The 27,368-nt window shown below is 31.5% G+C and overlaps 2 protein-coding genes and 1 long non-coding RNA gene across 6 annotated transcripts; 2 read left to right on the forward strand and 1 right to left on the reverse strand.

Annotated features, from left to right (window-relative positions):
- The first annotated feature begins 628 nt into the window (after window positions 1-628).
- Rplp0-like (ribosomal protein LP0-like) lies at window positions 629-2,060 on the forward strand. The gene is made up of 4 exons (XM_070295809.1): window positions 629-820; window positions 1,080-1,399; window positions 1,562-1,798; window positions 1,875-2,060. The coding sequence occupies exons 1-4, from the start codon at window positions 793-795 to the stop codon at window positions 2,022-2,024; spliced, it is 735 nt and encodes a 244-aa protein (XP_070151910.1). The 5' UTR covers window positions 629-792; the 3' UTR covers window positions 2,025-2,060.
- A 2,981-nt stretch (window positions 2,061-5,041) lies between these two features.
- On the reverse strand, window positions 5,042-25,418 carry Lpin (phosphatidate phosphatase LPIN). 4 transcript variants are annotated; one of them, XR_011446942.1, is made up of 13 exons: window positions 24,957-25,418; window positions 11,865-12,760; window positions 10,395-11,387; window positions 10,197-10,324; window positions 9,902-10,110; window positions 9,448-9,627; window positions 8,553-9,068; window positions 8,362-8,443; window positions 8,007-8,274; window positions 7,414-7,917; window positions 7,231-7,334; window positions 6,190-6,647; window positions 5,355-5,444 (listed from the first exon to the last, which is right to left on the reverse strand). XR_011446942.1 is itself a non-coding variant. In XM_070295829.1 (12 exons), exons 2-12 carry the CDS (start codon window positions 12,051-12,053, stop codon window positions 5,294-5,296), a joined length of 3,321 nt encoding a protein of 1,106 aa, XP_070151930.1. In that variant the 5' UTR covers window positions 12,054-12,760; window positions 24,957-25,417; the 3' UTR covers window positions 5,042-5,293. The 4 variants fall into 4 exon arrangements, 3 of the variants coding, with proteins under 3 accessions (XP_070151930.1, XP_070151921.1, XP_070151944.1); XM_070295829.1 differs by lacking the exon at window positions 6,190-6,647 and having other exon boundaries at window positions 5,042-5,444; window positions 9,448-9,624; window positions 24,957-25,417; XM_070295820.1 differs by lacking the exon at window positions 6,190-6,647 and having other exon boundaries at window positions 5,042-5,444; window positions 24,957-25,416.
- Window positions 13,062-16,051, forward strand: LOC138933282 (uncharacterized). The gene is made up of 3 exons (XR_011446944.1): window positions 13,062-13,434; window positions 15,748-15,843; window positions 15,961-16,051. It is a non-coding gene; the product is annotated as an uncharacterized lncRNA (long non-coding RNA).
- Window positions 25,419-27,368: the final 1,950 nt, after the last annotated feature.

Below are 27,368 nucleotides of genomic sequence, written 5' to 3' on the forward strand. Positions count from 1 at the left end.
AAAATCAAGACGAATATTAATCTTCTGGAAAATAAATAATTATCTTTATAAAAATATAGGATACACACACACACACACACACACACACACACACACAGGCATACATAATTTTCATTATTAATTCGATATATAAATAATATCCAAAAGTTATCAAAATATTTCTTTGTTGTTGAAGAATTCGTGGAAGAAATTCATCTCGATTTATCACACGCGTGGCGTCCTCTCTATACATCTTTTTGAGCTAGTTCAATGAAAAGTTAAAAAAATGCTATGATTATATTACAATTGAACACTACATTCCTTGCGATATAATACAATACATTCGCAGAAAGTTTCGTACAATTTATTTATACAATTTGAAGAGAAATTTAAGGTTAAAAATATTTGCACTTTTACCAGAGCTTTTACATATCTTTGTGGTAAAAGCAGTAAGTTTTTATTACATTCTAACTTGCAAATAATGCTCTCGTATAAATAAAAAACTTTTTATCTCGCAAATTTTATATATATATATATAAAATGCTTTGTAGGAAGATTTATTATACACTTACTTATACACACATAATATAAGCGCGCTCATATAATTTTTTTTCTATACATCTACTTCTTGTCACGTGATCGATTTTAGTTCGCTAATATCCCAATCCGAGTGCGAGTGGCGCTGAAAGCTGAAACTGGCTCGAAGAAAAAGGGAAAGAGAGAAAGAAAGTTTGTTTTCAGTGTACGAACACGTGGATTATGCTAATTTTTTAATTCTCTTATTCTCTTGTCGAAAAGAATCCAATTTTAAAGATGCCAAAATCAAAGAGGGACAAAAAAGGTAATTTTACAGAATTGTATATAATTTCGTATATAAAATATCTTTAAAAATATTTATCTTCATTACACTAACCTTTAAAAGCAATATTCAACGAATTTAATTTTGCAATTAAATGCAGATAATTTTGTTGTAACAAGTTTATAACTTTACTTTTATGTTACATATATATTTATGTTATTTCTGACATCTTTGTAATAATAGTAAGATATACACGATATACATATAAAAGATATATATAATTGAAATATTTTTGTTCTAGTATCTCTCACTAAAACCAATAAAAAAGGTTTAATTTTGAAACAGCGAATCATAGAAGATATTAAGAAATGTGTAGAAGATTACAAACGCATATTCTTAATCTCTATTCAAAATACACGCAATACTAAGCTTCTTGACTTGCGCGCAGAATGGAAAGACAGTAAATTTTTTTTTGGTAAACTTAGAATAATTGAATTGGGTCTGGGAAAAGTACAAGAGACTGAGGTTGCAGATGGCATACATAAATTAGCTAATGCAATAAGGAATCATTCGATGAAAGGTCAATGTGGTCTGTTATTCACTAATAGATCAAAGAATCAGGTATATAATATGTAAATTTAAATGGTAATATTAAGCTGAGATTGAATTTAAAATCTGATAAATTTTTTACTCAATTTATTTAGAAATATATTTTAAAACTTTGTGTAACAGAAAAAATTTTATATTACACTTATATTATTAATAATGCATTTATACATAAAGGTAGTAGAATGGGCACAGGAATATGAAGAAATGGAATATGCGCATTCTGGATTTGTAACACCTGAAACAGTTGAATTACCAGAAGGACCTTTGTCACAGTTTCAACACAGCATGGAACCTCAGTTAAGGCAATTGGGGATGCCTACTTCGTTGCAAAAGGGAGTTATCACTTTAATTAAACCATTCAAAGTTTGTCAAAAGAATGATATATTGACACCGGAACAGGCACAAATTTTGGTATATATTTTATATCTTTGTGATATATATAAAACACAAAATTTCAAAAAGTTACTAACTCTGATATGTTCTGTAGAAATTATTGGATAAACCGCTAGCAGTTTTTAAATTATTACTCTTGGGAGTATATACAAAGAAACATGGTTTTAAGAAACTCAAAGTACCAGATAATACAACAGAAAATGATGAAGAAGAAATGGATGTGGATAACAACGATAACACATGAGAATTTTAGAAATTTTATTTAGAAGATTATTTAGAAATTTAGAAATATATGTATATATGACTTTATATAAATATATTTCGTTATTTGTAACTGTTGTCTCTTTATTTAGTAACTCCAACAAAATAGTTTATTTTACTTCATGAAATTATCACACTTAAAAATATCCAAGATAATATAACAAATGAAAATTGAATAATTGATAATCTAAACATGTCAGACAAAATTTTTGGTATTTTAAATAATAAATATAATTTCAGAAAATATATATATATAAATTGAAAATCCATATTAAACGATTAAGATATGGAACCATTTATTTTAACCATATTTTGGATGATTGGTATATTGTGGGTGAGTGGAACTTGATATATCTAATTTTTACCAGAAATATTTTTATCACGTGTTACTGCATGTATTTTTATTACATATATGATAATTTCACGTTTATCATGTTTTAAATAATATTTTAGGCTATATATTATTGGTATTTGAAGTACACGCCCACGAATCGCACACAAGTTAATAGTAATAATATACCCAAAGTAGTTTTTGATTTCAATTCTGATAAAAGGCACAGTACATCTTCTATTGAATCTTTAGAATATTCAGATAATGAAGGTACTAGAAGAAAAAATATTCAAAAATTAAAACATGAGGTACACAATTGATAAAATAAGATATTAACGTTTCAATAATTTTGTCATTGTGTAAATCTTATATTGCTGTAAAATATTGCGATGCATTTATGCTATGTAAATATGCTAAACGATATTAAACATTTCAGATTAAAACTCGTTGGCCGAGCAGAACATCTATAAAACCAAGATCATATAAATCATTCTAACATAATATTGTACTTCATGTATCGTATTTCATGTATAAAATATTTTTATGGTAGAAGCTTAAAAAATATAATTAATAAAATGTAATTTTTTGAATATGAATATAAGATGAGATATATTTATAAATGGTAAAAGAAAAAAGATTGACGAAAACTAACAAATAATATTAATATGAAATGGTTATATTTCAATTGTGATAAAGTAGCCATTTTTGTGATTTTTATTATTTATGATTGTAAAGGATACAGGACATACATTTATTATGTAGAGGAGCTTAAAACGATGTGCTAATAGTCTGCTAAAAGAATTAAATAAACTGAATCCAATAAAACATATTGTGTTATCACGATGAGATCATCTTACAGGTAATGTGCTACTGTTATTGACATAAAACTTAATCAACATATTTGTAAAAATTCTCCACCTCTGTAAAAACAATATTATTTAATAGAAAGATGTCAGATCTGCTAAATTACACCATGTTTTTTACTTTTCTATAATCACATTTCGTATTTTAATTCAATTCTCGTATTAAAAAATAGGAAAACTTTACATGTAAACTCATTACAAAGAATGACTATGACATGATAATATATGCTAACAAATTATAAACAGAAAAAAATTGTAAACAGACTTTGTCTAAATTTATTTGTACCAAGAATAATGTAATTTTAACAAAAAATAAATGTAAATACTATAAAAATTAAATACTAAATTATTATAAATATACAATATAACGTTACATCCCTATCATATATATACAATATACATTAAATTAATAATTAAATTATTTTAAATCAATGAATAAATAGTCTGTTCCAAATCAACAATATAGAATTTGCACAATATTTCTTTTTGTCATAACTTTGTTACTCTGTGCCATTATATTTGTCTAAATAAAGATATCATGTTATTTTGTTATGTAATTTTCCTTATCTAGTTGTCCTATTGTAAATATTATGTTATTATATGATAAGACATAATCTATTGCAAATATGTAACTTCTATCCTCTTTGGCTGGATATAGTTTTATCTATATTTGTGCTTCAATTACATGACATGAAGAAGCACGAAGTGTGATGTCGTCGATATTATTTTCGCATTATCAATCACTCGACCAAATTAAAATAATAACTTAATCTACGTCACAAAGGTAACATATGAAAGACTAAAAACTGGTAGAATGTATTACAACAACCATGATTAGAGGACCATTAAATAATAAATAAAAAAATACGTCACATATGATCTATATGGAATACACAGTAGATTCGTATTAAGACTACCTTAATGTTGGTGTTCAAAGGAAATTCATATCTATACACGTTATCTACTTCATAATCCTTAGTTTGATCAAGAATATCACAATGTAAATGATAACTTCATATTTCAAAGATATGGCAATGTCACAGCACGCTAACTTATATATCGAGATCTCATACAAAAATAAACTATAGCTCTCCAAAATTATACAGTTATCTAAAAATAGGGAACATAAGCAACAAATACTTAACTCTCTATTCATCAGTTAACATATCTTACATTCTAAAATAATATCCTATTATCAATTACTAAACAAAATTCCAATGCAGTACAATGTAGAAAATTGACAACACGTACATAGACAGTTAGATGCTTGTAAAAAACTTACATATGTGCAATAACAAGCAAGACTGTGTCGAATAAGTATTGCGTCAGGAATATAGATAATTCGCACAATGCATAAAAGATTAAGGAACTGTTTTCGACCATCAATTCTCAAAATGTGTTCTACAATGATTCTGATAGTGTCACCTGACACAAACAGTTTACCATACCTTATCAAGCATAATGTGCATTATAGGATTTGCTTTAGTTATACTATAAAGCATGTATCTGTATTACATCTAATTTCTAGTTATGTTGTGTACATTAACTGGTGTGATTAAACCTGAATGTAGAATGTATATTTGATATCCCGTTTAACATAAAGATCTTTATTATCTAAGTATAAAGAAGCTGGAATGTGTTGGCATATATATCGATGAAATTTATTTTTCAGATCACTTATATATTTTATATATAAACTTTTATATATATATATATATAGTTTATATATAACTCATATATAATATGAATTAAGTTATAACTTATATATTATAGCTCTATATATATATATATATATATATATATATATATATATATATATAAGATGTCATATAAGTGATTATTAATCTTATTACATATAATTGTGTTTAATATCTAAATAATAAGTTTAATATCCGAAGAAAGCATTCGCATTTTTTAGATTCTTAACGTATTAACGTGGGACAATCACACCTGTCAAAGTCACTACAATCAACGCATAGGATATAAAAGTTAGCTAAATATGATTATCATCTCGTTCATAGTATAAGCGAATGACATTTATAGAATAAAGTAAGTTTCTTAGGTAATTTGAGCCTGAGCGTAAAGCTCTTCGAGTTTCGGTACTTCTGCTATCGGATCCCGCCAATATGCAAAATTGCTAAATTCGTCAGTTGCGTCTTCTCGCCATGCTGGAAACACATGATCGACGATGAAGCTCATGTTCGAATATCTATAATAAAAACAAATAAAAATTGCAGATCATATGTCAAGCACGTTTGCATCCTTGTACTATCAGTATGTGGCTGAAAAATGAATGTTTAATCGATATTTATAATTTATATAAAATGAATCACTAGAAAATTTTAAGAATAATATATGTAAGAGCTTCGTCAATCTATTTTCGTCCAAATATTTTTTAACATATGCTATATTAAGTATAAAGTGTGTGCATGTGAATTGAATTAAAATATAATACAATACGCCCAAGATTAAATTGATACAAAATGTATAAAAAGTAAATAAAAAGATTGATAGGTGTCAATCACATAAATTATATGATCAATCATAGATAAAACAGAAATAGATACAGATAAGAATAGTGAAACATCTCCAACAACTGGGCTATAATTATTTTATAATTAACATTAATATTTGCATTAATGTATGAGTGATGAGAATTACCAGTTTAGTAGAGGTAAAAGTAATCATGAAATGCCTGGTTGAAAAATTATGGACGATAAGCAAATAAAAAATAAGATGAATTTGAGCGATGGCAAACATTATTTTATCTATACATTCAAAAACCAATGTTTAAAAATTTAAAACGTTATGAATTATATTAATATCATCCCTTGCCCATTACTGCCTAAAACAAATGGAAAATTTACGTTGTTCTTAATGACGAGATGTTAGGATGGCTAGAAATCAAAGCGTACCAAGCGACGATAAAAAGCTTGTACAAAACAAGTGCTTACCCTATAAATCATAAGAAGATTAGGTAGGAGTAGTATAGTTGCACGACCAAATATATATCCCGAAACATAGTATAGTATACTAAAGTACCTAATTTACATTCCTACTTGATATATTATTTACATTGAATGTATCCGGTTTAAATATGTATAATTGCAAATAAGTTTTTTTTTATCTGATAATCTATCATATTGCTTATGTATATAAAAATGTGCGTTTCAACTTTGTACTAAGTCAATTATCGAAAAATAAAGCATAGATTGTATTATGCAATGCAATGTTCCAAGCATAACACAAGAATGCATTAAATATAGCCGGATACTATTGGCATTTTACTGTGTTTAATACTTGAATTAATTTAATTAATTCATGTGATAAAATTTATAGGTGTGCTGATCAGTAGACGTTTGGCATTGATGGCGGGAACAACTCATTGATGATATTGCATTGACGCGCATAACTGTAATCATAGAAATATCCGACCTATCAATACCCACTGAAAAAAATTATATTTCTTTTTTTTTTCAACCAATAACTTCATTTCCCAATGTTCAAGCCTTTAAGACATAATTGATCCTTAGTATGAAGAAGGCGGGGGAATTCCAGTTTGTTAATTAGTTTAAACTCTTCTAACATTTTTAATAAAAATAATCAATCATAAAAGTTGTTAGTAAGCTCTCTGGATAAAAGTCAACTAAGGAAAAAGGCAATAGGATTCAATGTTATGTAAGCTATACAATACAATTGATTACAATCATTGTCACATATTCCATTCTGTAAATAAATGTGTTAAAGTTGATACACATTGTTTGTCAAAAAAATCATATAAAAAGAAAAAAGATGCTAGCATAAAGCATAAAAAAGAATTGTCACAACTAAAGAAAAATATCAAATAGTCTAAGTAACAATTGTATACATTACTATTGCGATAATCAAATATACATATGTTTTTAATTCCTGGTTTTGTTCCGTTTTGTGCTCTTGACACACAAAAAAAAAAAAAAAATTATTATTTTAATAAACGACAATAATGCAACACTTACGAAGATTGGAATGTTTGCGTCAATTCGTGCTTCAATTCTCCTCGATGGTTGATGGTAAAAATCCGCATTATAGGAATGCCTACTGCTCGATATGCCCACACATCCTATGTAGAACATTTTTACATATAATTATTACTTCAAGTTATAATTAATAATTGATGATATATGATTTATTGAGCATACATTTATGCGATTTCCATATCCAGCATAAAATGGTTCAGATCCTTCGGGGAATAACGCTTGAATATCTTTTAGACAGGATATTTTAAATTCTTCCGGCTTCTTCTCTATCACCTCACGATGAAATGCCAAGATCAAGCTAGTAGGATTCAAGAGTAATGGGCCTTCTGGCAATGTCAGATCTCCTTGTTTCAAATTTCTCAGATATTCCCGTGTACCTCCAGCCTGGCCGATCGCCCTCGCCGAAAGGTATAATAACTTATAACCGTTGTTCTTGATTTTAGTGAACAGTTGAGCGACACCTGATTGAGCCCAATCTTTGCCTACTATCGGTAGAATGTGGCCCAGGACATCCGATTTCGTAATAGTGCCGTCGATATCAGAGATGACAATCTTGTCATCCCATTTCCATTTGTAGATGTGACATTTGCAACGCTTCGTACCCTGATAAGCGGTGGTTACGCTAAAAACCACTTCGTTAGCTCCGTCTTTTAAATTGAGGCTTGCCTATAACGAAATAACACAAGACTTATTGAGCTTTTATTTATATTTTATAATACGATTGTATGACGGAATGTGTGTGTGAAAATACTTACAATCTGCTCGGATGACAATCGTAAAGTTTTACGATACTTCTCCGTGGATTCGTAATATGGTCTTCTTTCAATAGGTATCTTAATACCTGGTGGTTCGTTATGGTTACTGTCGGAATCCTCACCGCCGCTGTACCCTTCGCCCTCTCTCTCACGTGTTTTTTCAGTTTTTGCAAGCGCGGTTTCATTTGGTGCAGGTGTTAATCTTATACAAGTTTCTATCGCTTCTGTTGAGCTTGGCAAGTCTGTGTTTTGCTCAGTTTTTTCCTCTCTGAAAAAATATAATATATAGAATCATATTATTAATAGAAATATAAAGACTCGAGTATTTTAAAAAGGCAGATCCGTCAAAATCTACCTGTTAACAGAGGGTATTTCTTCGTTTGTTGCAACTTTGGTTTCCAAAATCTGTTCAGATAACTGCACGGCACTTTCCTCGGCTGCAATAAAATCGATAGAAGCCGTATGTTAATCGCGAAACAAATATAATTATTGTAGATAAAATATAGAAAATTCGTTGAACAGAATAAAAAATTTGAAATGTCTTACTTTGATTAATGTTTTGTGATTTAGAAGGTTGCGTGGAACGTCTCCAAGAAAACCAAGAACTGTATCCGCTACGACTCTCAGGCTTACCGTTGTTCTTTTTATCCTCGTGCACCGGCAACGATATGTATAGATTTTCGATCGCGCGTTGCGGTAAGTGTCTTTGAAAAACGGCATAGGTCAGCACTATTGGACAAGCTGTAGTCCAATTGTAGAATTTTCCGTTGATTCTCACGACCAAATTCGGATTTTCGTATAGTTTTGGATCGGCACAAACGTCCTCGAAGTGTAGCAAATTTTCGTGAAAAGCCTCCTTGGATGGACCGTTCTCATTATCTAGACCACCGCACAGTGACATACTTATTTCTACATTATTATCGAATATAGAATGCTTTGGTTCCTCGAAATCGCTGTCTAGAGACTTTGGTCCACCAATGGCTCCCTCAACACTGTTGGGGCTTTGAGGTAAGCTAGGCCCGTTACCAGATTCTGTGTCCTCTTCGTCCACTACTTTTTCATCTAAAAGAAAATATACATATTTTTTGATATATAAAACATAAGAAGCGATATCAAAACAATACTGCAACCAAATGGTTTGAGTTAATTAAAACAACAGAAATAATAAACTTATTTACAAAAACATTTAATTTTGTTATCCATTTATTATTAGCAGAAAGTTATAAATTCTTCCATTTCAGGAAAACAATTTTATAAATTATGTAAAATTTTTTCACTAAATATTTCGAGAATATTATATTATTTATTGTTAAAAATGCAAAAATACTTTCAATGTAATTCGATAAATAATACAGAAGTAAAAAAAAGCAAAGTTATTGATGCGTTAGTTTCGATTGTATGCATTTAATATGCCAAAGCAAAAGCAAGTATACCAATATACCTTTAACCACCGTTGAACCTCGATGCGAAGAAGGAAAGTACAGAGCTGCAACTTCGGGATCCAATTCGTCGGCATTAAGATCGCTGAGGTAAATTCCCTCTGATTCCGGATTGTGTCTTACGCGAGAAGTCTTCTTCATAAAGGAGAACATGCCACTGAGCATAGATCGTTGTGCATCTTCTGCCATTAAAAAAGCAGTTGGCAAATAGTTAGTAGATCAAGCATTCCGGTTAGCTTCCAATATTTTTGTGAAAATAAATTATTAAGAATTTTATGACATTATATTTATGACTTGTATCAGAATCAGGCTTATTAGTCGTTCAAAATGTAACAAACGATCAATTATAATACATTTTCCGTTACAAAATCGTAATGTGGTGTTAATTGCAGTGACAATATACATTTGCAGTGTACAGTTTGAAATAATCAAACTGAAATAAAATTGTATACTAACTATTTGGCTGACTAGCTGTTGTTGAAGAATTCAATGAATTTCTATGTGACATATGCACTGGCTCTGGAGGTGGACTGGGCAATTCACCCCATCTCCAACTCTGCTGATGACCTTTGTCGTCCTCTCTTTCACTACTCTCCTGTGTAATTTTACGTACTTCGAATTCCGTGTCAGATTGAACAGGTGAACATGATCTGGAGTCTTTGTTCCTTTCAAACACATAATCATAATATGTAAATAAATACATTTACATATATTATTTTTCAACAAGAGTTGTACAACATAGATTATATACTTAGTAACTTCTGAATCACTGAAGAAATGGAAATCGGTTTCGGGACGTTTCTCAACTGCATCCTGAGAGTATGTCATTGGTTCCACATCAACGTTCATCTTTTCAACTTCTGTGACCGGCGTGGGCCCCTTGAAAAAAATCTTCAATAAATAAGAATGTGTATAACAATAAGAAATATAATAGAGTGATATTATTTACAGTTTCATTAATTGATTCCTCGGTAACCAGTGCATCTCCCTCGCTCATTTCTGTTTGGCTGCTGCTGCCATTGCTGGCTTTTCTTTGCAAACCTTTTTTCTTCATAACACTCTTCCTCTTGCGTTTCCTTTTAGTCGAATTGTTACTTTTTGTCTCTTCAACGTTTTCTTCTTTGAAATTCTTCTTATTCAAAGCTGAATTTGATTCGTCACTTGATTTTTCCTTATTACTGCTTTGGGGATCATCCATAATTGGTCTAAAATCATTATTTACCACACTGATCTTGCGAATTCTCTCAGATGAAGTAACAGCTACAAAAGATTTCGGGCAAGAAACTGGCAATTTTGGCTGTTCGTCATTAATAGCATCCATATCAAATATTTCCTCATCTTCATTTTTATCATGTTTTTCTTCCCAATTTTCCTCTTTCTCTTTCCAATCACTCAGTAAAGCTTTCTCAAAATTTTGTCTCTGCTCGATCGAAAGCTCTGGGAAATTTTCCTTGAACAATTTCTCTTTGTCCTCCTTTTTCAAGGCAGAATATAGTTCTTTGATCATCCGCTGCTTCTGCTCTGGAGATATTGTACCGAAATTTTTCTTAAACATCTCATCTCGCTCTTCCACAGTGAACGAAGCAATCTGAAGCCATTTCTCACGATGTTCCGCGGGAAGATCTGAGAACTGTTCTATCAGAAACTTCTCTCGTTGATCGGGCGGTAAGGCGGACATCTGCTCCCATTTCTCGCATTCTATAGAAAGAACCGAATCTATGAGGATCTTTTCTCTCTGCTCCTGAGGCAGATCTGATAAGAGATTGAATTTTGCTGGTGGAAAGCAGTTGTCATCGGGTATAGGTGAACAGGCCAAATGTGGTGGAATTTCAGCATCCGTTGGAGATCCATTTAAGCTAACTTCCTCTACAAAGAAGGCCTCGCCAGAATCTCCAAGTTTCATATGAATCTCCCTAGGTTCTCCATTTATCTCGATATCCACCTGTGAAAATATTCCTTATATGCAACAAGATACAATATAGTTATATATATGTTTATTTTATAATTATATATAGAAAAAATATAATTTTCTCATATTTATTTTATTTCAATATACCAAAAGTATAAATGTCCAAGAAACATATATGAAGAAAGAAAAGCTTCTCTTGGGGGGAAAAAAAAAAAAAAAATTTCTTTCAACACAGGGAAGAAATAATTTACTTTAATACACGCAAAAAGATATTATTTTATATGCAAATGTTATACATGTATAAAGTATTATATAATCGCGAAAATATTTCTTTCAGTAATCATTCCCAGAAAATACATTTTAATATCATATATAATATATATATATATAAAAACAAGAATAATATATAGCAGTTATCTGTAAACGTTTGTAACACAATAGGGCATACGTAATATTATTGATGCGCTTATGTGGTAATAAATTATCACTAATTAGAAATGTTTGACTCACCACTTTCGCCCTAGAGCGAAGTACGCCAAGTTTGCCGAAACGGACATGAAAGGGCGAGCACGTGAAGGTGCCATCCGGCTGCTCGATAACGATGACGTCGATCGCACCGGTGAGGGTCGCGGCGTTTATCTCGTTGTAGAAGAGACGGAAGTTGCTGATGATCTTGGCGATATAGTTCATACTGTACATGTCCAAGCCCGCGCACTACAGGTCGCGGAAAACGACCGACGAGATTAGCGGAGTACTATTCAAAATTCCCGGCGTACAGACGTACTCGTAGCTAAAGATTTCTCTCTCTCTCTAACGCGAAAGAGAGAAAGAAAGAGAGAGAGAGAGAGAGAGTAGAGGAATTAAAAGTCACCGAGGATCGAGATTATTCCACGTTTCGCGGATTTGTCTCGCGTCGAGGAGTCACGACACCTCGTCGATGGTTTCCTGTCAATTTCGCGACGCCCTTCGATCCCGATGACACGCGATTCGACGAAACGCTACGACGATCCGCCGACGACGCCGTTACCGCGACGGCGAGCTAGCTGTCAAAGTGTCGCGTTCGCGGACACTTCGCACCGTACGTACCGTCCGCGCGAATTTCGATCGAGGGTAGACGATTCTCTGACGTGATCTCGAGACGCCGAAGAGGCGAGAGAATCCTGACGATGGAACGAGCGACTCAAACGAGAAAAGCGGAGATCGTCTCCGCGGATCCTTTGTTCGTCTCTTCCCTTCGAAGCGTACGTTGATGAGTGTACGCCTGGCACCGCCAGCAGACGGTAGTCCAAATTGACGTTGAGCGGTGTCACGTGATCCCGGCCGAGCCAATCGGCGTGGCTGTCGCCCGATGGTCGATACGACGATTGACGCGACGTTAGCGCGCCTTTCGAAACGGCACGGATTTTCTGGAACAAAGAAACGTCAATGTCATGCTCGTTTGTTCCTCTTGTCAAATTCACATCGTGCGAGATATTCCTCGTTGGTGAGATAATTTCAAGTGATTCGGGAGATAAGAGTTCTTCTTACCCTCTATTACTCGTATTACTAGATTTAAGTTATACTTGACGTTAGTTACTTTTTATAGCCGCAGACGTCGATACGAGCCTGTGACTTTCGAGGATAAAAAAAAAAAAAATAGAGCCGCTTAGGCTTTAAATATCAAGGGCATCTCGATTCGGTAATAAAACATTTTGCGGAGATTCGAGTTTTAATTTCATTAGAGATCAGTCACGTGATAAAGTAATTTTCTCGGGAGAAACGAGAACGGGACAACCTGAAGTTGTCGCGCATCGATGTTAACTTGGGTGAAGTTAGAAAAATCACTACGGGTTTGCATACTTGTTTGAATCGTCAACGGCTTTTCGCTCCGACATTTCGTTCCGATCGGATCGAACGAACGACGTTCTCCGCGATCGCGCATTAAAATCTCGTTTACTTTCAGGTAAATTATTCAACGGAATAGCAACGACTGAAGCCGGCAATGTGATGCATCAAATCTTTCGTTGAGGATAGCACGATCGAGGTCCCATCTCGCAGAAATCCGATATGCGTGTGCTTGAATTATTTTATTATTTATTAGGTAAGAGCATGGTTGGGGGAACGTTACTCTATAAAAGTAACGCGTTATCGTTACCGTTACTTGAAAAGTAACGACTCGTTACTTTTTCGTTATGTTTTTGTTTTTTTTTGTAATGCTAAAATAAGCTATTAGATTATACAATTATTTAATAAATCAATATTAAATGTAATAATCTATATCACAATTAAAAACTCTAAATTAGTCTCTATATAGCGTTTTCTTATATTAAACTTATTTAATGATTCTAATTTTTCATGTTAATATCTTTACTTTTTAATACACTTATCTTTAGAGGAATTTAAATTGTAATTTACAAATTTCAATTTTGTCGAAAATTTTTATCAAACATTGTTTTCAAATATTGATAAGAGAAATATTGATATTATTAAGAGTGTATTCCAATATTCACTATCAGTATTGTAAAATCTATAATTTACGTTACTATAGATTTTCAGTATTGGCAGTGACTATCAGAATGCAGCCTATGATAGAAGGCTAGAAAATATTTTTCAAAAAATACATCTATTGAATAGATATAAGATAATAAAGAACCAAAAAATAACGATAAAAGTAACAGCTAATCCGTTACCGTTACTGTAAAACTGTAACGAAAATGTTATCGTTATCGTTACAAATATAGAAAAAAGTAACGATCGTTATCGAAAAAAAGTAGCTGTAACGGTAACGACGTTACAAGTAACTTGCGTTACTTCCCAACCCTGGGTAAGAGTATCGATTCGGTAATTCAAGCGAGGGTAAAAATGACAAAAATGAGCGAATTTACTAGAAAATTTTTAATTTCATTGATCCAAATCTTATAAATTCGCTAATTTCTGTAATTATCACCCTCGTTTGAATTACAGAATCGATACCAAGGTCACAAGTTAGTTCAGTCGTTTGCAACGAGATAATCTTGTTTGAAAGAAGCCGAGGAATAATCAGACTAACACTTTTCGACCGGTAGATTTTGCACGATCGATATAATCGCGATATATTTTAATCTTCAATCTATGAGTCGTTCTTATTGGATTAAAAACAAAAAAGCTTTCCCGGGAGCAGCCATATTTTGCGATCAATATTAAATTAGATAAAATTATGGATTATTTTGGCCAGTTGTTAGTTTCGTTCGATAAAAATAATCACATAAAATTTTTGCCCGGAAAAATACAATAATCGATGTTGAAGTTAAAAATAGCGGAATATATTTTTGTATTTTTCGTTAAAAAAAAAAAAAAAAAAATGGTTTTGGTAATATATCTATTTTTTGTTAAAACAATTTAATAATAAATAATTATAAATTATAATATTATAATAATTTCTTAAGTCGTTATTTTTAAAATTCTGATTATCAAATTTTTATTTAAAATGTGTGCCTTCTTTTTACGACAGCTTCTTTTATAGTCTCTACAGACAAAATAATAATGCCAATGTCTTCTTTCTTTTAAATAGGCTTGATATGAATAACACAGCAGACTGCATGGCGACCTATTTAAGGGTAATCGAAACAAACATCGTAATAATCAGGAATTTTCGTTCTCGTCTTTGCCTCGACATAATTCAGTAAGTAAAAATAGCACAAAAGAATCTCCATCCTAGAACGGCTCCAACAACAACAAAAAAATATATATATATATATATTCACGTAGACTATTTTAATCGAATGAAGCATTGACTTATATTTTTTTATTTATGTTTAATTCTATTCCAAATATTATTTCATATCTATCACATATAAAATATTGCAATATGAATAAAATGACAATATAATAAAAAAGATAAACTATCAATATTTTAAATTCGACTTATAAAATTTGATAGTGTTTATTATGCTTATGCTTTTAAAAAAATAATATAATAATTGTAATGTACAACTTTCTTTCTATATTTAACGATAAGCATTTTTCATTTAATAATAAGAATCAATTTTAAAATGATCTTTTTAGATTTTAATATTAATCTTTTATTTAACAATTTTAGATTGAAGAAATTGAGAATTTAAAATTAATATTCACAAGTTTAGCTTGCTGTATATTTAAAAAAATTTGCATATTTTACGTGGCAATGTACGATGAATTAACATTTCAATCTTCATAAAAAATGATTATACGTCATAAAAAGCATGAATATAAAAGATAATCTAAATATTTCCTATTTACTTGACAGTCATTGTCGAGTCGCGCTGTAGACGATAATATAAAAATCTTGAACATTGTACTTTGATCGCCATGCAGCTTGCGTGTGTCTACGTGTAATTGCGTGTAACTGGCATTGTCAAGGTTTAATGACAGCATTGTCTATCCTTTTTTTGTACAGCGGAGGATCTCTCGCGATCGAACGATCGCTCATACGACTCAAAGGTCTATCTCGATACAAAAGCAGTCCAGATGTTTGCGGGCATCCGGTCGCATGGTGAGTCATAAACTTAAAAAAAATCTTATTGCTTTCATTGACTAGACGTTTATAAATAATGTTTGCATAAATAATGTTTGTTTACATGGTTTTTATCGCGTTATAATGATTATCTAGGGATTTCTCAGATGACCTGGAGCTGACTCGGCGATATTTTTGACAAATTACATTTTTTTTCCAATACAACAGCATGCACACATTGCATTGCAACGAGAAATTTTTGGATTCCTTTATCCAAATTGATACTATTTTTTTATGTAACAGTTTCCATTTGCATTTACGTCATACACACATTAAATCTGTGTGCAATCTATCATTATCTTCTTATAATTTTATTACCACGAATTTTTCCAGCTAATTTTAATGCTAATTTTACAATCATATTTAGCGGTCATTATTCACGTTATTATTGCACGCGATATAATTAGCGATAACAAAACTATCAAATTCCAATTCAGATCTAGATATTTCATCGCGCGGATATATAAGCGTAAAATTTATTGATAAAAAATTATCATTTAATGAAAAAAAAAAAAAAAAAACGGAAATAAGCGATTAATCCCGCTAACTCTCTGATTCGATTTTCATCCTGTGAACAACGATCGTTACGAGGCAAAAGTTTGATCTTTGGCTAATAACATTGTAAGAAAGGTCGATCACTTTCCTGCGGCTTGCGTAAAAGAGAAGGTTGCACGCGCGAGTAAAACGCACGCGCGTAGTGACGAGAACTGATGCCGTGTGCTTTCTGCTCTCTCGTAACGTAACAAATTATTTACCATCTGCATCGCCTCTTACGAAACTATGCATTCTCCCAGCGAATACTCCTCAATTTATCCCCCGAATCTTGATAAAAGAAAAAGAATTGCATCAAGTTGCGTTAGTATAAAACAATATCCTTGTATGACATTTGCACGCATAAACAAATAAATGCTTGTTGTTTGCTTCGGTTTCATCTCAAGGATATATGCGTGTCATTTTTTCGTGTGCTAAATTAATCGAATTTAACGTTATTTTGAAATTGGTTAGAATTATCTATTTTTTTTTTATTCCTCTGGAGAGGAATAAAAAAAAATAGGCTGCAGTAATACTATTAGATATTGAGACATAAATAATTGCTTTTTTATGTTTATATAGATTATGTAACAATGTTTTGCGAAAAGTTCAGCGGTTAAAATTTCAATCCAAGATGTCTGGTTGGAGAGCCATAAAAATTGTTGATCATGTGCTCTCCCAGAAAATATGCAACCTCTCATTTCATCGTCTTCGCAATGAAAGAGATCTATCTCTTTGATCGACGAATAAGAAAGTTTGTCATGCAGAGGTTCTCAACGTGTCCCGATATTCTTTATAAGATACAATATCATTATTTTTATCGAGCGATTATTATTTATCTTTTTAAAAAAATGTATTTTCTCCAATTACATTCTAATATATTTTTCACATCGTTAAGAATTAAAACGAGAACGAACATTCTTGTGAGCGAGTGTTTCTGACATTATCCAATCTTGTGCAATAAGAGACGGGCGGAAGAGAAATAAAGGCCTAGACTCGACAGCGCTGGACTGGTTTCAAAAAGCTGAACAATTATTTTCGTGAAATTATATATATATACAGAGTGTCCCATTTTAAAGGACCCACTCAAATAACTCGGAAACACTGCGTTAAATCGAAAAATGTTTCAAACAAAAGTTGTATGGCTTCAAGGGGGCCATAAGATGGTGACAATGATTTGACCTTGGAAAATCATTTGCAGGTCATGTGAAGGTCAACTTTAAAATCTTAAATAGAAACCCCCATTTTTTATTTAGTATTCTTGTAGCTGACATCGAGAGCTTTCCAAAACACTATAATAAACTATAGATATTTGAGTGGGTCCTTTAAAATGGGACACCCTGTATATATATTGTATATTCGGAACTTTCCGACATGACGTCTGTCTGCTTCGTGACATTGACGTGACAAGTGCAAATATCATCTACGTCCTATCGATAGGGGAGGGAGATGCTTAAGAGCCCTATTAATAACCGCGAATAACAAAATGTTTAACATTGATCGGTCCCGAAACAAGTCAAATCAATATCTCACAGATTGCTCGGGATATTTATAAACGAAAATTTTGAAATGTTTACCAAATTCGCGAATCGTAAAACTGCGCAGAAGCTTAGCTTGATCAAAATTTATAATTTCTACGAATATCTCGATATTTGGATATACATTATACATATAAATTTTACGTTGTTTATCGTTTACAAAAGACTGACGCATATATGCGTCATGCCTTGCACCTGACACGTTTGTCAATTCACCTTTGTTCGTAACATAACGGAGCAATTGCAATATACACAGATTATGCCAGTTATTCCCACGCGAGCGATTATCCGTTAAAAGCACATCGATCGATGAAATCACATTTTGCGCTCCTCTCGGAACGAGACTAAATGCAAATTTAAATACTTGGACAGTCGCCTGAACGAGGGTACGCTGCCGCCAAATGACAAAGACAAACGATCGCTCTCGTTAAGCGGATTGACAATTGTCACGCGAGCTTTTAATTCGTCTCGATATCAACGAATATCACAAGTACCTTCTCAAATGTTCTCTTTTACCTCGGTACATTGACCCGCGATATTTCCAACAATTTTATTACGTAATCTTATCTGTCTATTGATACCGCGAATATGCTACAACGATTTTGCAAAGCATTCGGCCGATGGCCAAAAATCTCGCGAAAAACTTTGCCAAAACAAAAACCTTGAAATCTCGTATGTGTAAAAAATCATTGTTAAATCGTTGTCGCCTAAATGAGTGATTATTGAGCAATCTTTGTCTTTATTTGTGATCATACAGATCCCTCAGATTATTTATTATTTATCGCAATCCTAACAAAGCCATAAAAAAAAAAAAAAAAATTTCGTTTAGGAAATTGATATATGCAAAATGGTTTTATAAATAAATAAAATAATCATGAGAAAATTAATATCTTTTTCTAATTTGAGATGAGATTAAAAATATTAAATAGCAGGTTTCTTGCGAAAAAGATTTTTGTGGAAGAGTTGATAATTCTTTAACGAATATAAGAAGCATGAAAATAAATACCTTTTATCTTTAATATATCGTCATGAGTCCATTGTCTATTTGGAGCTGATAAAAGGCACACTTTTTAATGAAAATACGTGGAAAAGATATCGCAAAACCACGCAATATACAGGGTGTCCCATTTTAAAGGACCTACTCAAATATCTCAGAAACCCTGCGTTAAATCGAAAAATGTTTCAAACAAAAGTTGTGTGGCTTCAAGGGGGCCATAAGATGGTCACAATGATTTGACCTTGGAAAATCATTTGAAGGTCATGTAAAGGTCAACTTTAAAATCTTAAACGGAAACCCCCATTTTTTATTTAGAATTCTTGTAGCTGACATCGAGAGCTTTCCAAAACACTATAATAAAGTATTTTTTCTCATTAAGTACTTTTTGAGTTATTTTATATTTTAATGTGACATATTTTTATATAAAAAAAAAAAAAATCTTTCGTAAAATATTCAGTTTTCGATAATTTTACCGTAATACTTCTATGTATAGAATAATAAGACAAATTAATTAGTGCTAAAAAAAACAAATAATTGTTTAAAAAAATACATTGTAAATAATTTTCTTAAAAACAATTTTTTTTATACTAATTGATTTGTCTCATTATTCTGTACATAGAAGTATTACGGTAAGATTATCAAAAACTAAATATTTTACGAGATATTTAATTTTTTATATCAAAAGATGTCAGATTAAAATATAAAATAACTTAAAAAGTACTGAATAAAAAAATAGTTTATTATAGTGTTTTGGAAAGCTCTCGAGGCAAGCTACAAGAATACTAAATAAAAAATGGGGGTTTTTATTAAAGATTTTAAAGTTGACCTTCGCATGACCTTCAAATAATTTTCCAAGGTCAAATCATTGTCACCATCTTATGGCCCCCTTGAAGCCACACAACTTTTGTTGGAAACATTTTTCGATTTAACGCAGTGTTTCTGAGATATTTGAGTGGGTCCTTTAAAATGGGACACCCTGTATATGACGTTAAAATTCTGTTATCATAAAAGATGTCACATAATAATAATTATATAAAATTATATTTTTCACATATTTGAACATAGAAACTCGAGCTTTCTCAATTTCGAAAGAATAAACCACCTTAATAACAATCGTTATTTGTAATATTCGCAACCGATACTATCTATGTAAAAGATACGTCATGATTCGTGATACGTTGCAAAATGTGCCTTTAATTAAGATCACTTTATCAGGATCGCGAAATTAATACGCTCGAACGTTACCTCGCGCGATTATTCGACAAACACCCACCGGTGATTAACTTTGTCATCGGTATTTCTCGCGATTAATCACTCTCGATTCGTATCGCAATCGCACGCGCCAAGCTTATCATTGGCAGACCAGTTTTCGACAAGTTAATTTTCCACCCTGTTGCACGATATATGTTTGACAGACACGTGCGAGTCTGTCAATAATGCAACTTTCCAGATTTGTTCGCGACGACATTATTCAACATGAATTTACATAATGGTTGCACAGATTGTTCAACATTGAATATGCGAATTAATATTCGCAGGAAAAATAAATCGGTTGTATAAAGTCAAGAACTGTTTTTGCTATGCGATCTATTACGATCTAAAAATCATGACGATCTAAAAATCATGAAAATTCTGAAAATAATAATTGCGTGTTTAACGAGCTCGCGACCTCCGGTATCTCTTATCAAAATTACGACGATGTAGCTTTCTCGGATTAATATTGCGAAAATCTAATTAATATTCATTGCATCTCTATTAATTATATCAAGTATATAATAGGTTGCTCCATTTCTTGAGAGAAAAAAAAAAAAAAAAACTCCGTGGCACGATTCTTATTTTAATACTATTTTCACGTTAAAAACTATAAAATAGATTTATGTGATGCAAATATATTCGTATTTAGTTGTTGATGCGATATGGAATTATCGTGAGAAGAAAACAGCGGGGTCTCGTGACCCGTTGTTTTGAAATTGAAATAAATTCGTGTGATCGACATCACTGATCAACAACGACTTAAAAGTAGAATATTTGAATGATGACGATTGGCCTTCGTCCAGGTAAATTCGTTTGGCCATGGACCTGGCACTGAATACACGGGTCTGCGACTATTTTCGATCATTTCCGCTGATGAGGCTAATTTCGAGATTTCGAGAGAATGCGATAGATATGAAAATTTAATTTTTAAAATAAAAAGGGGAGTAAAGAGTGGAAAAAGTCGGATGTTCGATAACCGATATTTAATTATTCGACGTTAAGTTTTCGAAAATTTAATATAATATGTTAAGTATTCTGAAATTTATGGTAATCCTTTTAGTAATCCTTTAGTTAATTATTAATTTTTTTTTTTTTTTTTCTCCAAAATACGATACATATTTTATATAGCTGTCTATGAATATTCATACTTTTGAATGCGCCAATCTTTTATTCGTGGCCCGTTTATACGAAATACATCTTCTTGCGACCCAGACATCCCAGGTACAAAGTCTGGTATATCTCTAGCCTTGAGCTTCGTTGATTCAGCGCTTCTCTCGCCGAAATAAGATCAAAGCTTAGGAAACACAGAGCTAGTTTTCCCGTAGCCACTGCCACCCAACGCACACGCAGCCAATGAAAATGTTATGCAATAGGCGCATTCACAAGAAGATTCTCATTCTCGAGAACATACTTTGATCTTGTCTATTCGTGTCTCTTTTCAGCATGTAATGACACTGCATTATTATATCATAATCTCTCATCGTATCAAATAATATAATATCAACAATCAAAGAATTATTTCATCTGGATTCATGATTTATTAAGAACAACTCCTCATTATATCTATTAAATATAATTTAACAAAATAATATTTTTTTCCCTACAATTATTTTGATATAATTTAATATATGCAATTCTTTTATAATTTGTGTTTTTTTCTTTCTTTCTTTTTTTTTTGTGAATAAATTAAAGGCAATAGAAATCGATCTTGAATATATATGTATGCAATTCTTTTATAATCCGTTTTTTTTCTTCTTTGTTGTGAATAAATTAAAGTAGAAATATAGATCTTTTTTTTTTTTTCTATTTTATACAACTCATGTGCTTTCCATTCTGGCATCATCGAATCGAGTTTCGAATGTCCGCGTGCTTCGAGTGTCATCAAGATCAGAATGACGAGCTTCCACGAATCCAAAGCTCGTATAATGATGCGATGAATTGCGTGTAGTGTCTGTGACAGGCCGCGATATTAAACCGGTTATTTGCATAACTTCCTCCGCGATGAATCTCTCTTTCGCATAACTTTAGATATTTTCGGTAATCACCGTACGAAAAAAATCGTGTTTTTTTTTTATTCGCTTCTTTAATCTAAACAATTTGAATGAAGAAATTTTCTCAGATTTAAATTTTTTGATTTATGAAATACTGGGTGGCCCATTTCAATCCATCCAGTCGAATATCTCAAAGACCAAGCCCGGAAGAGAAAAATGTTTCAAACAAAAGTTGTGTGGCTTCAAGGGGGCCATAAGATGGTCACAATGATTTGACCTTGGAAAATCATTTGAAGGTCATGTGAAGGTCAACATTAAAATCTTAAATGAAAACCTACATTTTTTATTTAGTATTCTTGTAGCTGACATCGAGAACTTTCTAAAACACTATAATAAAGTATTTTTTTATTAAGTACTTTTTGAGTTATTTTATATTTTAATCTGACATATTTTGATATAAAAAATTAAATATCTCGTAAAATATTTAGTTTTTGATAATCTTACCGTAATACTTCTATGTACAGAATAATGAGACAAATCAATTAGTATAAAAAAAAGAAATTGTTTTTAAGAAAATTATTTACAATGTATTTTTTAAAACAATTATTTGTTTTTTTTTGGCACTAATTAATTTGTCTTATTATTCTGTACACAGAAGTATTACGGTAAAATTATCGAAAACTGAATATTTTACGAAATATTTTATTTTTTATATCAAAATATGTCAGATTAAAATATAAAATAACTCAAAAAGTACTTAATGAAAAAATACTTTATTATAGTGTTTCGGAAAGCTCTCGATGCAAGCTACAAGAATACTAAATAAAAAATGGGGGTTTCCATTTAAGATTTTAAAGTTGACCTTCACATGACCTTCAAATGATTCTCCAAGGTCAAATCATTGTCACCATCTTATGGCCCCCTTGAAGCCACACAACTTTTGTTTGAAACATTTTTCTTTTCCGGGCTTGGTTTTTGAGATATTCGACTGGATGGATTAAAATGGGCCACCCAGTATATGTTCAAGATTGAAATTCAAGATAAAAAAGTGTAATATATACGATCTAGTATTTATAACGAATATATAATCTTATTTATTAATGTTCATTCAAGAGTGCTATCGACACGATTCATGCATTTAACAAATAACGTGTTTTCCTTGTAATCAGATAAATTATTTCCGCTTTAATCCTTAACCTTTCATTATAAGGTTAACTTGATATTCCAAGTATAATAGTTAATAATTTGTACTTTCAAATTTTAGTCGACATCATATATTTAGATATATGTAAAGTTATTTAAATGGCATTATTATAAAGTAATAACCATAGTTATATCTTGGAATATAACAGCGGTGAACGAATAAATTTCTTTCCATCAGTATTTTTTTTCCGATTTTAAATATGTAACTTATACATATATTGTCATTAAAATATTGATTAGCATGGCGATTATTGTACTGATTAATACAATATTTTGGTAAAGTGCGATAAATATTGAATTTTTAATAATTGTGAGTGATATAAAAAAATCAATAATAAAATCATAAATTTTTGTCTTAATGGTAAAAGTTTTCTTATACAATATAATAATATTATCATTTTTTATGCGCGTAAGAAAGACATGCTGTTTTTTCTCTTTATGCTTTCTGAATAAATAATTAAAAACATATAACAGACAATTGTGATTTAAAACGATATATATACAGGGTTGGGCATTTATATCGAGACGGTGCCATTAGTTTGATCTTGGGTGGAGGCACTTTGGAGATTTCGATGTCAATCTTGTTTTACTTTCTTTACACCAATTGATGTCTCTCATTTTTTGAGCTTAAAATATTAAGATAACATTATTGCAAAATAAATAATTTTATGAGATATTTCATAGTTTATGTAAAATTATGTCGAAGTAAAGTAATAAAATAAAGTATAAAATATCTCGTAAACTATTAAACTTTTGGCCATCATACCCCTATAACTTTTTATGCAGAATATTGCAAGGAATCGATTTATGCAAAAAGATTGGGGTGTTTCCATTTAAAAAAACAAGATTGACATTAAAATGTCCGAAGCGCCTCCACCCAAGATCAAACTAATGGCACCATCTTATGACTCCCTTAGAACAGAACAACTTTTGTTTGAAACATTTCTCTCCATTTTGCTTTATCTTTTAGATATTTAGGTGTCTCAATATAAATGTCCCATCCTGTATATATATATAAAGAAAGGAAAGATTTCAAAATTTATCAAAGTATTATACGCGAAATAAAAATCATTTCGTAAACTGTTTATATTTATATTATATGGCAAAACATTTATAAACTTAACAAGATAGCAAACAGATTGTTTATCTGTTCAAGATTACGTAGTTTACGTTATGGATCTAAATGGTACATAGTAAACAATACATGTAAACATATAAATTATGATGCTATAAATAATTTTGAGCCATTGTACCAAGAAAGAACTTATTGATATTTTGAAGCCGGTAAAAACAAATTGCGAATGTGAATGCGGTAAAATAATAAAACTCATTATATATTCACACATGTAAAATCCGTTCACTTTGAAGTTAATTAAAGAATGATACATCTCTTTTCACAAAAACAAAATTAGGAAGAAGGAAGAAAAATTATTTTAATCGTTGATGTAAATTTTTCTTGCGAAAACAATTGGAATTTTCTAATTTCTGAAGGAATATCCATGGAATTACTATATCCATGTTGAATTGGAAAGATCGAAACATTTTTTTTAAAGTAACGAAGTCATATTACACACTCACCTCGAGGAAAGCGTAACGAAGCGTCGAAACGTGAGACGTTGGACGTTTCTCGGCGAGCACGTGGTGCGATAAGATTCGACGGGATCGACGACCACACGCTTGCGTTTTTCTAGCTTTTTTAGCGCGCCGGATCTATCGTGAAGACGCGAACGAATAAAAACACTCGTCCTGTTCGAGTATGTTCGAGTATGTTCGAGTATGTTCGAGCTATGCTTGACTGAAGAAACGGCTCCAAAGTCAGTCAATATGAACTAATCGCGGAATTGATATACGTACGTGTACACGCGGCGTGTATATACAATACAATTGTATGGATAATGTACGCATGTATGTAAGAACGTGTGCGGTGCGTGAATGTGTCCAACGTGTACGAGCGATTGAATCAAACTGAAATCGCAGGCGAGCGCGATCCGAAGTTTATCGTCGTGACGGAAACTGTCTGGGAATATATGCTTGTTATGCACAGGGTGTTCGGGAAGAACGCGTAGTGACATTTTAGATTTACGCAATTCTGATTAGATTGGGATTTCCGCGAATTTTGAATTTAATCTGATATATACGTGAAGGATCAATTATTTTTCACGAATATATATCTTGCAAGTAATTATTACATCAGAGAAGTATTCCTTTCTCAAACTCTTTTCTATTTATCGCATGATCTTTCGATAGAAGAGAGAAAAAGAGAGAAGAATCGGAAATATTTTTAAAAATTATTTTATGGCATAACACTTGATTATATTTTTGACACATTTTTGAAGATTGATTGATGAGACTTAAAGTCACGTATTTACAGACAATCGTGTTTATCTGTGTTACGCGAATCACGCGCGTATACGCACTCGTTGACAGGTGCACGTGTAAGGTAGAGAAACCACGCGACGTGTTTTCGCGTGAAGAGAGCTCGGCGATTGGTTCTCTCGGATCGGACCAGCGGTCGAGCCTCTTTCGCCTCAATGTAGGAGAGCAAAATATACGTTAAAGACCATTGGCCTAGATCGACATTGAAAGTGTGCGTGTCACCGAAAAAACACTTTCATGCTGCTCACGCCATCAACGATCGGCCAATCATTGCGTTTCAACAAACGAGCGTCCTCCAAATATTGTTACGTCATTTCATTTTACCTAAAAGATCGGCGTAGTTTCGTTAAATGCTATATATATATATATTCAATGTGTCGAAAAAAGCGCCTTGAATATGGGCGCAATGTAACTCGAACATAATTTTCCGTAGGTGGGATATAGATTTGAGATATAACGTATCTTTCTTCCGGATTAGAAAAGATAATAAGTATTCATTCGAAAAGAGTTTTGAAAAAAATGTCTAATTGTTGTTATTTCTCTTTAAAGTACTTAAATTTTATTTTTATTTATTTTTCGTGTTTAGCGATATTTATTATGTATTATATAATATCTTTTTAATATTATTCTTTCTAGTTTTATTATATAATTAATTGAATTGAAAAATATTATGTATCTCTCATTAATAATTTGATTTAGCTTCAAGAAAGTAAAACTTGTTGTTAGAAACGCGTCGTATCAGTGACCTAAATCAGCCTTAAAATCGCATTTCGAGAGATAACTCTGCGTGACGTGTATAAAAGAAAAAAATATCTTTGCGCATTTAAAATTTATCGCTTGATTTATCATAAACAACCCTACACTATGAAAAAATAATCCTTAAAGCAACTGGTACATTTTCGAATCATAAATAGAATTATGATAGAGCAATAATCGATTAATTAGCTCTTGCCATTTTCTTCTTACACTTTGAAACTTTTTAATCGACGAATAACTTTTTATTTTATTGGTCTCTAATATAAAAGAGACAGGACAATTAATTCTTGTGAGAAATAATGTTTTCAACTCTCGAATTTCAAGAATGTACGGTATAATATTAAAAAAAAAAAAGAAAGAATATCTTTTGATTTTTACGAACATATTGTATAACGTGTCTTTTAATGAGATATTGTTGCATTGCACGCCCGTTACATAACGGTAACACGAAAGTTTTATTTAGAATGATTGTTTAAAGTTTGCATATATGATCAGCGGTATTTTATATTGATGACTCGCACAATGTTATCATTCATTGCAAATTCGTCAGTTAATTATGCTATTTATCGAAAAAAAAAAATTTGATTGAAAGAGAAAATGTTGAGATTCTAGTTTATTAAAAAATTTGTTTATTCAGAGAGATATTTTAACTATTTTTATTTCTTTTAAGATATATATTTCTTTTTATCTTTTTTTTTTTCTTATAAAAATGTTTGCAAAAGATATGTGAGAATGAAAAAAGACTTTATGAGAGAAAAATATGATTCTTTTTAAAAATGTGATTTTCTTTCGATATATGTGAAAGGATACGATATTGGTATGCTTATAAAAAAAGTGTCGTACACAAATACTACGTTA

This window comes from Polyergus mexicanus, unplaced genomic scaffold (genome assembly GCF_030449975.1).
Source record: "Polyergus mexicanus isolate NDT 795.1 unplaced genomic scaffold, iyPolMexi1.0 SCAF_1, whole genome shotgun sequence".
Taxonomy (NCBI): domain Eukaryota; kingdom Metazoa; phylum Arthropoda; class Insecta; order Hymenoptera; family Formicidae; genus Polyergus; species Polyergus mexicanus.

Coding starts and splice junctions, on each gene's coding strand:
- Rplp0-like (XM_070295809.1), top strand. CDS start 793: ATGCCAAAATCAAAGAGGGACAAAAAAG. Junction 821..1,079: donor ATCAAAGAGGGACAAAAAAG/GTAATTTTACAG, acceptor TTTTTGTTCTAG/TATCTCTCACTAAAACCAAT. Junction 1,400..1,561: donor CTAATAGATCAAAGAATCAG/GTATATAATATG, acceptor TTATACATAAAG/GTAGTAGAATGGGCACAGGA.
- Lpin (XM_070295820.1), bottom strand. CDS start 12,053: ATGTACAGTATGAACTATATCGCCAAGATCATCAGCAACTTCCGTCTC. Junction 11,388..11,864: donor TTCGCTCTAGGGCGAAAGTG/GTGAGTCAAACA, acceptor ATATTTTCACAG/GTGGATATCGAGATAAATGG. Junction 9,628..9,901: donor AACAGCTAGTCAGCCAAATA/GTTAGTATACAA, acceptor TTTTAATGGCAG/AAGATGCACAACGATCTATG.